Source organism: Pungitius pungitius, chromosome 3 (genome assembly GCF_949316345.1).
Source record: "Pungitius pungitius chromosome 3, fPunPun2.1, whole genome shotgun sequence".
Lineage (NCBI taxonomy): Eukaryota > Metazoa > Chordata > Actinopteri > Perciformes > Gasterosteidae > Pungitius > Pungitius pungitius.
The window spans coordinates 23388904-23401010 of record NC_084902.1 but is presented as its reverse complement, the minus strand read 5'-3'; the positions used below and the strand labels follow the sequence as shown (position 1 = coordinate 23401010).

At 41.6% G+C, this 12107-nt stretch overlaps 1 protein-coding gene across 2 annotated transcripts; it reads left to right on the top strand.

The window, feature by feature from the left end:
• The first annotated feature begins 1712 nt into the window (after positions 1-1712).
• LOC119222135 (dipeptidyl peptidase 4-like) lies at positions 1713-10709 on the top strand. Of its 2 annotated transcripts, none has more exons than XM_037478528.2 (26): positions 1713-1963; positions 2069-2156; positions 2539-2631; positions 4129-4220; positions 4349-4423; positions 4505-4557; positions 4747-4819; positions 5026-5146; positions 5698-5852; positions 5952-6046; positions 6146-6275; positions 6351-6389; positions 6737-6835; positions 6985-7055; positions 7155-7208; positions 7306-7418; positions 7564-7611; positions 7694-7792; positions 8002-8071; positions 8169-8363; positions 8656-8710; positions 9159-9258; positions 9351-9409; positions 9506-9578; positions 10151-10224; positions 10308-10709. In XM_037478528.2, exons 1-26 carry the CDS (start codon positions 1961-1963, stop codon positions 10398-10400), a joined length of 2220 nt encoding a protein of 739 aa, XP_037334425.2. In that variant the 5' UTR covers positions 1713-1960; the 3' UTR covers positions 10401-10709. The 2 variants fall into 2 exon arrangements, with proteins under 2 accessions (XP_037334425.2, XP_037334417.2); XM_037478520.2 differs by having other exon boundaries at positions 1717-1963; positions 7685-7792; positions 10308-10708.
• The last annotated feature ends 1398 nt before the right edge of the window (positions 10710-12107 follow it).

The window sequence follows — 12107 nt, the reverse complement described above, 5'->3', positions numbered from 1 at the left end:
CAGGCTTTTATCATTTACTCGGGCTGGTGGCACCAATGCAGCATGTGCAAAGTGGGAAACTTCCTCACGACTTTTTTAGTCCCTTGCAGAAAGTGTGCTTGGTGCTGTCTTGTTAAATTCTATTATTCCGATAAAATACTCTTGTTTGAGTTTTCACCCTGTGTCTCCTGATGAGTGACACAGTCCTCACTCTGCCCTCGGGAGACCAAAACAGGAAGGGTATAAATTATTGTGTAAATAGGGCTTATGATGTTTTCATGGCCGTCAGTTTATTATCTAGCTGGGAAGCTGACTTAGAAAAAGGTGGACCACTGGTACTTTATTTGGGAGAAGGCGTGACCTGCTCTCCACTGCCTCCGATTGGCTAATATTCATTGTCTTCATTGATTGGGTTGGCTAGGTTTAGGCATGAGCAGTGAGATTGGTTGGCCTAAGAGTACCTGCCTCCACCCTTGAATTCATATTAACAGTGGAGGCTGGTGGACTTTTCTTTTAATATATATATATATATATTTATTTAAATAACAATATTCATAATATGAAAATTACCATATTGTCACTATTACAAATATCCAATATAAACATCATTTAATAAATGTATTATATGAAAGGATAAATATTACAATAAGAACATGTATATAAATATTGAGATGCAACACCCAATCAGTGTGTTTAGGAAAGACCAACTTAAAAGCCCCACAAAACTAACTAGCTAGCTTCCCTTTCACACTGGTCCGTTATCTGATTGTGAGATCAGGCTGACCTGGGTTTTATCTCTAGTTTCTCAGGCAAAGTTTTTCTTAGGTCGGGTCTTCTTGGAAGGACACTGCCGGTGGTCGCTCTTGTTGCTGTTAACCGAGACTCCCCCCGACATGAGCGCAGCGTAGGGCGGCGAGGGGAAAGCCCAAATCTCAATGCTACAATGATAATGTCACTCTTAATTAACTTAATCAGTGATCGACTAACTGCTTCTTCGACTCGCCTCTAGGGACCGTGGAGTCCAGCTGAGACATGCAGGCAAGCGGAGAGGATGTGCAGGAAAAGCTTTTTTGCGCAGATATCTTAATTTACAAATATTACCGGGTATATAATCCAAGTTTCAAAAAACACAAATATTGACTATTTGTAAAGTCTGTCTTTTATATAATAAACAACAAATTATATATTATTTTTTCGTGGCTCATGGTGGGGCCACGCCCCCATCTGACGCCCTCTATGCACCAGCCGCCACTGCATCATTGAAGGTAAGTGCAGGATTCGTCCTCTGGGGACTATGAATGTATGCACCTACCTACCGGTCCTCGGAAGTCTATCAAACAACAGTGGAGATATATATTTGCCGCCAACATTGCCAACCCTAGAGCCATGGCACCACCAAATAGAGCTGCCATACAGCTGCCACAGAGTTGCCACAAATAAAATAAAAAAATATATATATATATATATATAGTCCAACTTTTAAAAATCTCGAACTTCAAGAAATGGATGTCTGGATTGTTTGTTTTCCTTCGATCTGCATTTCTGCAGGTAGAATGTGTTTAACCTGTATTACCAGCTGCATTGTCATTAGTCGGTACTCGGATTCGATCCAAGCTTCCTGTTAGACAACATTAACGCATTTGTTACTAACGTGTTCATGATGCAGGTTCAGACCAACCCACTGTATACCCGCCACACTGACGGATGGATGTATGAACGATTGGGCCACATTAATGAAAAAGTTTATGGGCTCGAACGCCGCCGCTGACTTCCTCAAACCGCACCTGCAGGAGCTGCGGCGAACTTCGTTCGGCTGCGCATTTATGGTTCCTACCTTTGAAACCTCAGTTGAGATAATATTTACCGAGCAAAATCCAGCGTGTCACATAACTAAAAAAAAAAGTGGTAGCTGCTCTGCGCGTGCACCGACGAGCTTGTGATTCGGACATTGGTCGCACACTTTCCCCTCAGCGAAGGAACGATGGTTCGTGTTTTCTGTTAATACTCACAAATCAGGTGTTTGTGTCCGGGGGGGGGGGGGGGGTCGGGAGGTTTTCTTTGTGCATTTCCGATTTCTTGGTTTGCGCAGGTGTCCATCGTCAAGGTGCTCTTCGGATTGTGCGGGTTGGCCGTGGTCGTCATTCTGATTGCGGTTCCCACGGCTATCTTCCTGAAGGGTGAGTGTCACTAGAATTTCAACGATTCACCTGTTTGGCACTTGCGCGTCGTGTCTTTATTGTTGTGGTGCGGCGCGCCGTTTAGTCGTTTTACGCGTGCGTCATTACGCATCGTCTGTTTTAAATGTCACCGCTTCTAAAGCCTGTACACGTGAAGATATTTCCATTCAAGAATGAATGACCAAATGACGGTGTTAAATCGTAAATAGTTTCATTCTCACTTCATGCGCACTCGCAACATTTCCAATAAACAGCCCCAAATACGCAATAAAGTGTACAATACGTCTCCTGTCCTTATCAGTAACTTGTCTTATTTTATGATGTGTGTATCCCGTGACCTTCAAGTCCCTGCTAATGTCAGTTTTTTCTTTTATTTTTCCAGAAGAGCAGAAGGGGAACCTAAGATATTTTACACTGGAGGATGTCTTCAACAGTTCCCTGAAACCAAAGTCCTTTGGCATGAAGTGGATCTCAGGTGGGAGGACACCCCAATGGAAAGGAGTGATAAAGTGGAGATGGAAAATGATGACACTGTTTACAGCCACGTAATGTGTTACAGAAGAAGCTTTATTACCCGTCAGCTATCCGCCTTCATTCAAGTTACTAATTCACCAGATTGATCCACTAATTCATGTTATTGCCACACAACTGGAAAATGGTAATGGTTTTGCATTAGCCCCTTTTTGTTTGCCTCCCGACCAATCAAAGGACTTTATACATGAGAAGAATCACCCATTCACTCACACGTTCATACACTGAGCGATCTGGAGTGACATCAAAACTTCTATCTTTAATGCTCTGGACGAACCGTTCTAACTCCTGAGCTTCCCAAGGATTGAAAAGGGATTTTAAATTATATCATGAATTCTCGTTGCTATAAGTCTATTTGATTAGGGCAAACTTGATACAACCTTCATAGAAACCTAACTGTGATTAATGTAAATATATAGTGGCGTTATGTCCAGCTGAGTAGACAAGTCTCTCTCCCATATGTGTGGTTCGGTGCCGTAGGCCTGCGTTCTTTATAACTGCCAGCTGAAGTGGGTGGTCCTCGGAGTTGTCTTGCCTTTCGTTCTTAGACCTTTTCCCCTTCAGACAGCGTGTTTTAGTCGAAAGTTAATGGTCACGTGTAGAAATGTCAGCGTCATAGTCGGTGTAAAACATGTACTTTGTCTCTATGACGTTACCAGTAGGCCTCTATGAAAGCGGTACGAAGCTCAAAAAGGCCCGCCAATCACAAAATGGTCAAAGAGCACGAGGTCGTTGGAGCCAAAGCGGGTCCAGATTACGCAGCAGAGCAATCTGTTAGTAGTGATCAACCTGATACGACTTGGACCTTTTACTTTTACGAGGTCCTACAATTTGCTTAACCTCAAAGTTTTATAATATTTGCCCCCTGTAAAGGGAAATTAGTTACACTCCACTCTCACCTCAAGAAAAACAAAAGAGCTTTTATCCAAAATGCTGAAGGCTTTAAAAACACAGTCCACGAACCAACAATCATCCATTAATAGCTTTTTATTTATATGCTACCGGATTACCTGGAATCCAGCAGCACTAACGAATGAAATAGCCTTTTGGACCTATTGTTGTTCAACGTTAAGCTGCAAGACGCCAGTCTCTCGCTTTCGGGACGGCGTTATCAGCGTTAATGCCAAAAGAGAGCGGGGCCGTGAGCTACTGGGGCACGCTGACCTGCACCAGCATGCGCTGGAAACACACGCTCACAAGGGAGGGGGGGGGCTTCATTCTCTGCTCAGGTTGACATTACTCCACTTTATCCTTACAACAACTAACTATATATACATATATACAGTATATATACATACACACAATATTGGTTAATACATGCTCAAAGGGTCAATATACTCTGAGCAAGTGTTTAGCTGACATCTTTTGGGATTCACATGCTTGTTTTTAAATCAGTTATTCAATTCTATTTGTTACTTTTGGCCCCCTCTGTTTTTCACAGATCACGAGTATCTATATAAGACCAATGGCTCAGTCTTCCGCCTCAATGTGGTCACAGGAGAGTCCTTGGAGTTCTTGAGTAGAGATGAGTTTGTAAGTCGCCCTCCTCCGGTGCATCTGTTTGGCATGAAACCTACTTGCCCCTCCCACGCAGGCGCAGTGTTATTCTTGTCTGTGTCTTGTCATGAGGTGAAACAAATGTTTACTTTTTCCTGATACAGAATGAAAAAGGCGCTTATGATTACCAACTGTCCGGTGACCAAAGATATGTTGCTTTTATGAGCAATCGTTCCAAGGTACAAACAGCTTTCATCCACATGAATTGGACGCATATTTAAACTGCTGACACTGGATTGTCTGTTTTTTTGCCCCATCAGCTGTGGCGGCATTCATTTACAGCTACATATTCACTCTATGACCAGGAATTAAAGTAAGTACCATAACTATACATTTTCATTGTTTTATTTCTACACTCACGAATCTGTGACTCGCTATAGCATGTTACACTCATGCATAATGCATATCACTTAAAAGCATCCACCAAATGGACCATGTTTAACAGGAAAAGTGGATTTTCTTTAGAATTCTTTTATTTTCATTTCATTCTCTCATATCTCAGGAAATTTCTCATACCTTCTGACATACCTGAGGAAATCCAGTACTTTGCTTGGGCTCCGGAGGGGAACAAACTGGTAAGCTTGGACATGTGAATGATTGCTGTTATGTGCATAGCTTTGAGAGACCGTTCTAAAGGTTGGTGGTGGATCAGGTGATCGACATTTCCCAAACACTTGATATGAGCAGAACAATAAGGGTTAAATCCAGGTTTGTTGTGGTCAAACCAGGTTGGCCTTTTTTAACTCTCTTAAGGGTATTTGTGTTGTTATTGCATTTTCAGGCCTATGTTTGGGAAAATAATGTGTATATAAAGACCAGTCTTGGATCGCCGCCGAAGCAAGTCACCCACAATGGCAACAAGAATCTGATTTTAAATGGGATCCCGGACTGGGTGTATGAGGGTGAGTGGCACATGATGTAGTGATGGTGATGGAAGTACTTCAATGCTGTTTTGTGTACTTCGATTGAACTTTTACCAGTGGTTTATTCCCTTCTCCACCTTAGAAAATTGTCTATTTTGAGGCCTTTGTCACATGTTTTAGACATCCATTAACTCCGGTCTACACTGTTTGTAACTATACTGCATATACTAGACCAGAATTTGTAAATAATCTATTTATTTATAAATGAATTTGACCCAAACTAGTAGCGCAACTTCAGTTATTTGAGAGGGCACTTTGAGAGAAGAAAAATACACTTTTTAGTATTTGTACGGCATACTTATGTTATCTTGGGATGTATTTACCACGCATCATTGTCTAATCAGGATATAATGATGTGACATTTGAATATAAATTGACTTTTCTGAATTGTGAAATCCTTGTCCATCATGGCCCATTTCAGAAGGACTACAAGTTAATTTTGGAAAGTCATGAGGTCCAATAAAAACCCAATATGTAACTAATACCCTCACCCATGGAAGACCCTAATCTTCCCACTTTCCCCTTTACAGAGGAGATGTTCTCGTCCAATCAGGGGCTCTGGTGGTCACCTGAAGGGAAGTACGTGGCCTACGTTGAGACTAATGACACAGACGTGCACAGCATAGAGTACTCCTGGTATGGCGAGAACCAGTACCCCAGCACTGTTTCCATTCCATATCCAAAGGTGGGACTCCCATCACGACTTGTTTGACTCTTTGACAGACTTGTACCGGGATTCATGTAATTAATCAACGTGTGTATATGATGTCCTTTTCTTCTGCAGCCCGGTACACCCAACCCTACGGTGAAGCTGTTTGTTGTGAACACTAACACAACAATTATTACTGAAGTTGTTGTTCCAGACACCTTCCGCTCGAGGTAACGAATCAGCCTCTATTGACATTATGATAGGGGGAAAAAAAAATCAGAAATAAAAAAAGTTCTGTAATATAGCGGTATTTATTTGTTGTCCCATAGTGACCACTACTTGGCAACCGTTACTTGGGCCACAGATGAACGTCTTGCTGTCCAATGGCTGAAGAGAGTGCAAAATCACCTCATCCTTCAGATCTACAACTTTAGTGGAGCCAGCTGGGATCCTGTCGAGGTAAAACATGATGTTAAAATTTCAAAAAATCCAGTTTAGTGGAGCTATAAAAACAATGTGTATTTCTTTCAACAGCATCTGGAAGTGAAGAGTTCGACGGGTTGGATTGGCCGGGTATGCCCAGTAATCAGTGAAAAAACGTTATTTATATTTCATCCTATTTTGTAAATTAAAGCCTGATGTTTCTTCTTTCCCAGTGCCATAGAGCTCCGTAGTTGTTCAAAAATGTACCACGAATAAGTTCACACACGAGTTTATTTAGACTCAAACTCACATTCACCCAAAATACTCACTAAAACACAAAATTTGGATTATTCCGCTGCTGAAAATAGTCCCTCAACCAATGCAACACTTCCCCCTGTTTGAGTAATGTGAGAATAAAAAAACTACAGTGCCCGACTATTTTAAAATATTTCCAAACATTTTCTTTGAATGCGTGATGACTCACTTGTTCTTCGTAGTTCTCTCCACCAGAACCAGTGTTTGACGCGGAGAAGAACAGCTATTACCTGTTGATGAGTAACACCGCAGGGTACAAGCACATCCATCATGTGGTTGGGGTAGGTTTGATTATTTACATTAGTCAGCATTAGTCTTGTAACATTTGCTTTTTTGAAAACTGCACTAAGTTTCCCATTTTGTACAGAATGCATTGTTTTTCTGTAGCATGTTACCACACACGCACATTTAGCTCTGCCTCGTCACACAGGGCGAAGCCACAGCGATCACCTCTGGGGAGTGGGAAGTCGTGGACATTTTGAAAGTGACCGCAGACAGTGTGTAAGTTGCTGCATTTGTCTCTTGAGGGAAAAGATACTGGATATTCCCCATACTGCGAGACTGTGTGCAGCTTCTTATCATCTGAAAATCATTCTTCAGATATTATTCAAGTAATGAAGAGGGCAACCGGCCAGGAGGAAGGAATGTTTACAAGTAGGTCTTTTACAATTCTAATTGTTATTTGAGCACAGCATCTTTGAGACAAAGTATTTCTTCAGACTCACAGTGTGTGTGTGTGTGTGTGTCTCAGGTGGACCAAACAAGGGCCCAAGTGTCTGACTTGTGGCTTCCACGCAGAAGACTGTCAGTATAACTCGGCCTACTTCAGCCACAATGCTTCCTTCTACCGTTTAAGCTGCAGTGGTCAGTTCTACTTTTGTGTCTCCGTCTCCTTTCTCTCCCATTCTAAAAAATAATTACAACAAAGGAGAAGGGTCATAATTATTATTATGTAAACAGAATGTATGATGTACAATAAAAGCTTGCACTATTGCTGTGATTTTTACAGGTCCTGGCATCCCTTACCATTCTCTCGTTGATAATAGGAATGATAAAGGTGATCCACAAATTTGAAACAAAATATGAAATAATGTCAATATAAAAATGTAATGAGCTGTGTACATTTTTAGAATTCATAGAGCTCAATGTTTTGGAGGACAATAAAGCGTTGAGCAGCCTGATAGCGGACATCCAGATGCCCTCCATGCGCCGCGGCGCCATCAAACTCGAAGGACACAGTGAGTGAATTCAACCAGCAGGAACTAACCTGCCGTTAGACAGGGGCCATGTTTAGTCTGCAGATATGAGGGTGGTATCCATCTTCTCATCCAACCCAAGGAAAGAATGCAAATATATTTCTCAAAATAGTGAAGTAAAGTAGAGAGAGCTACTTTAAAGAGTATGTCTTCCACCACCGTTATTCACACCTTTCTATTCTTTTCAACAGATCTCTGGTACCAGATGTTTTTGCCTCCAGGTTTTGACGAATCCGAGAAGTACCCTTTACTAATCGATGTGTAAGAATTTATCCGCCCCCCCAAAAGGCATTTTATTATGAATGCTTTTAATATAGCTAAAACGAAAGCAGATCCTGAATGTTACCCATCCGTCCAGGTACGCCGGCCCCTGCAGTCAAAAAGCCGACTTCGCCTACAGGGTGAGCTGGTCCACCTACCTGGCCAGTACTGAGAAAGTCATTGTGGCCAGCTTTGACGGAAGGGGAAGCGGCTACCAAGGCGACAAGTTAATGCACGCAATCTACAAAGCCCTGGGAACCTATGAGGTGGAAGATCAGATAACAGCGGTCAGGTAAGGAAAGCGAGGACCAGTTTAGACAAGTCAATGCTGCCCCCCTCCACCCCCCACCCCATCCCCTCCACCCCCGCTCGAACAAACAGCTTCACCCTCCGTTTCCCAGGGGAGCTTGAACAAACTGGATTTGACGTTTTTCTGTGGTTGAATTGCGGCCCGGTGTACACAGGCATACACGCAGGAATTACCATGAGCATCATGGAGTGAGGGGGATGAACTGGGGGGCCGGTCCACATCCTTTCAAACTACTGCCCTGTGTTGAGATGATTGTGCTTCTCTGTATTTTCAGGGAATTCATCAAAATGGGTTTCATTGATAAAGACAGAGTTGCTATTTGGGGCTGGGTAAGTTGTCAAGACTTTGGACACGTTTAATGAAACAAAAAGTTATCGAAAATGAAACGCAAAAACGATTTGTCCCTGTTGTTTAGTAATTCACACTGTTAATGTGTGTTGTGTATAGAATGACTAATCTATTTTTATCTTTATGTAGCTATATGTCTTCGAACCATGTGAATATACAGTATATTTGTGTGACTGTCTTTTTTATGTCAATACGAATCATAATTACTAAGAAATGTAAAAAATATATTTACACTTACTAACACTTCAAGGCGGATTGCAGTAACAGTATTTTTATTTATAGTTTCTGAGTTGATCCCAATTCAGTTTTAGTTCAGCTTTAAGGAACAGGCATTGCGTTATTTTATAGTTCACACATCAATGTAGAAGTGTCAATGCTACACTAATGGGGTTTGGATGAGCTACAGTCAATATGCTGGTTTTCTGTCAGTCTTATGGTGGATACGTGACGTCAATGGCCTTAGGATCTGGAAGTGGAGTTTTCAAATGTGGAATGGCAGTCGCTCCAGTGTCCAAATGGAAATATTACGGTAAGCTCTTCTTGTATACAACCTATACGCAGACCTAACACGCTCACTATGCAGCACACACCATCTGCAATAATCTCTCTGTTTATTTGCAGATTCCATCTACACAGAGCGCTACATGATGGAGCCCTCAGAGAATTCTGTGGCCTACACGGTGAGCTTCCCACTCACACACTCTCGTATCTGATGGCTTATATTTGTCACGCTGTTGCCATCGGTCACAAATAACCTCCAATTGGAATGTGTGCAGAATTCCACAGTTACTGCAAGGGCCAAGAACTTCCACTCAGTGCAGTATCTTCTGGTTCATGGAACAGCTGATGGTGAGTTTCACAGAGCTGCTCTTCATCTATTAACAATTTAAGTTGCCCACTGCTGTCAATCAGGCATTTCCTGTTTTTTGGTTAAGGGCTGAAAACCATGTATTGAAGCTTATCATCCCGGATAACCTATTAAGTATTGTTTAAACTCCAAATTACCATTAGTGATACTGAACAAGGCCAAACAGTTTTTAAAATGTTTTTTTCTTACCTTTTTTCCAATATGTTTTGTAAACATGTTTTGTGTACACCTATAACAAGTCTGATATGGGGACTTTAGATGCAGCCACCATAATGTTGAACTAGGAAAGAGGCACAAAAAATGCAAAGAGGAGAAACAAAAACCTTGCCTCGCGTTTAAAAAAAGACTTGATGCCTGAATAAATGCTACCAGACATCTGCATCAGGTTAAATGAAAGCAAAGCTGACAAAACAATTACACTTACCTTTAACCTTTAACCCTTAAGTAACAATGAAAGTTCATATCCGCCAGCGACCCCCTGACCTTTCTACACCGAAATGGACTGGTTGCACTAAAGGACGTTAATCTTTTGCATTGTTGTTGTGTTTTCTAGACAATGTTCATTTCCAGCAGGCGGCCGAGATCTCTGAAGCTCTAGTGAATGAGCAGGTGGACTTTGAGGCCATGGTGAGGAATCCAGAAAGCCAATGACTGCAATAGTGTGGCTTAGTGTCATTGAATAATGCTCTTTTTTTATTGTTATCTATCAGTGGTACACGGACAAGGATCATGGACTCGGCGGCTCGGCCTATCAACACGTCTACACACACATGAGTCACTTCCTGCAGAGATGCTTTGCATAGTGTCCACTGGATGTCTTTACATCATGTGAATAACCAACAAATAGGGAATACAGTCCAATTGTAAATGCAGGCTTGATTGTTGGTGCTCCAAACGCCAGAAAAGTGGAACATGTCCGACTATAATTCTTTGTCTAAGAAATTTTGTGTTCCATATATTCATCAGATAAAAATGCATCTTTAAATTTCTGTAAATTTGAACTTTTATACAGTTTTACCAAATGTATGCAATTGATTGATTTGTTTTGTAAAATAATAATTAAATTAAATGGTGCGAACTCATTTTGTTTGAAATATGATGCTTTTCATTCCGTTAAGGGCAAAACCAGCATAACAATACTTAAAAAAATGTTTTTCCAACAAAACAGTGGTTCTATGCTAGAAGGTGGGTGATAGCGCTAAATGCTAATACCAGTATGCTAATATGCTCACAGACAATGGTAATCAATGTTTACCATGTATGCCATCTTAGTTTAACGATGTGAACCCAGCATTCCCATTATCCTCAAGTGTGCTTTGTGTTTAGTGCTAGTTATTAGCCAATGCTAACACACTAAAGGAAGACATTCAATATGGAAAAACATTCTGCCTAAGTTTAGCGTGTTAGCGTTAACATTGTGGGGATATTGTTGTGCTATTGGGCCAGCTATCTCAAGAGCAGATGGAGTCACTATAGGTGTGTAAATGGGTGTGGCAGTCAGGAAATGGGGACAGGAGGGGAGGATGAGGCTGAAGAATAGGGAGAAGGGGACTGACTTATAGGTCAATGAATGAGTGATAGCAAGAAGCTGTTGTTGGGGGTTTTTTTGCAATCAGAACCGTTCATCCCAGATTCCAAGCTGTTCTGCATTCACCTCTGACAACATCTTTAGATTATGCATCTTGTTCTTCATTGGTCTACATCAGCGGCCAATGAAGAAGCGGGACGTACGCACTCTGGTGGCGGACCGCACTGGACGTGCAGCCGGCGGGCCGCGAGTTTGACATATGTAACCTAAACAAATAACATGGACAGTTCAATATAATTAAATCTATGGTTTAAATACACGTATTTTGCCACCTACTGGTGCGAACACGTTTACTCTGCGATCTCCTTAAACTGTCTCTGCTCTGCTCACTGAAGCAAAACAATACTTGGATAATAAATATCAGAGCCAAGAGCAATGAGTGTAGTCACCTACTGCTGCTAACACATCCCGTCAGACCAGGATTATTTATTTATATCCGTTAATGAACTTTTCTCCTCATGTTACCCTGGTAACCGCTGTCATTACAGACGGTTCCGTCGATTCTTACTGTGAAAATCAAAGTACTTCTGGTTTAGCGGCTACGCTTCCTATTTTCATTCAAGAATTAACGGAGTAAAAAGTTGTCAGTTGGTCTCAGGATAATTGAAAGTTGACACAAGTGGTATGTAATACAGACTGCGAATGTGCGACGACACACAGAGAGTGCATTGTGGGATTTGTAGTATTATGCTGATGTGTGCGACATACCAGCGGGCCAGCTCTAATAGTAAATAGATTTGATCATGCGGGCCAAAGATAATTCATTCACGGGCCGGATGTAGCCCGCGGGCCTTGAGTTTGACACATGTGCTCTACATCCATAAAGTATCAACTAGTTTTAAACAGCCTCTTAATGAATGAATAAAGTTATAACGCAAGCATTGCATTTCCCCACATTGCGATAACTTTTGTGTTCTGCATC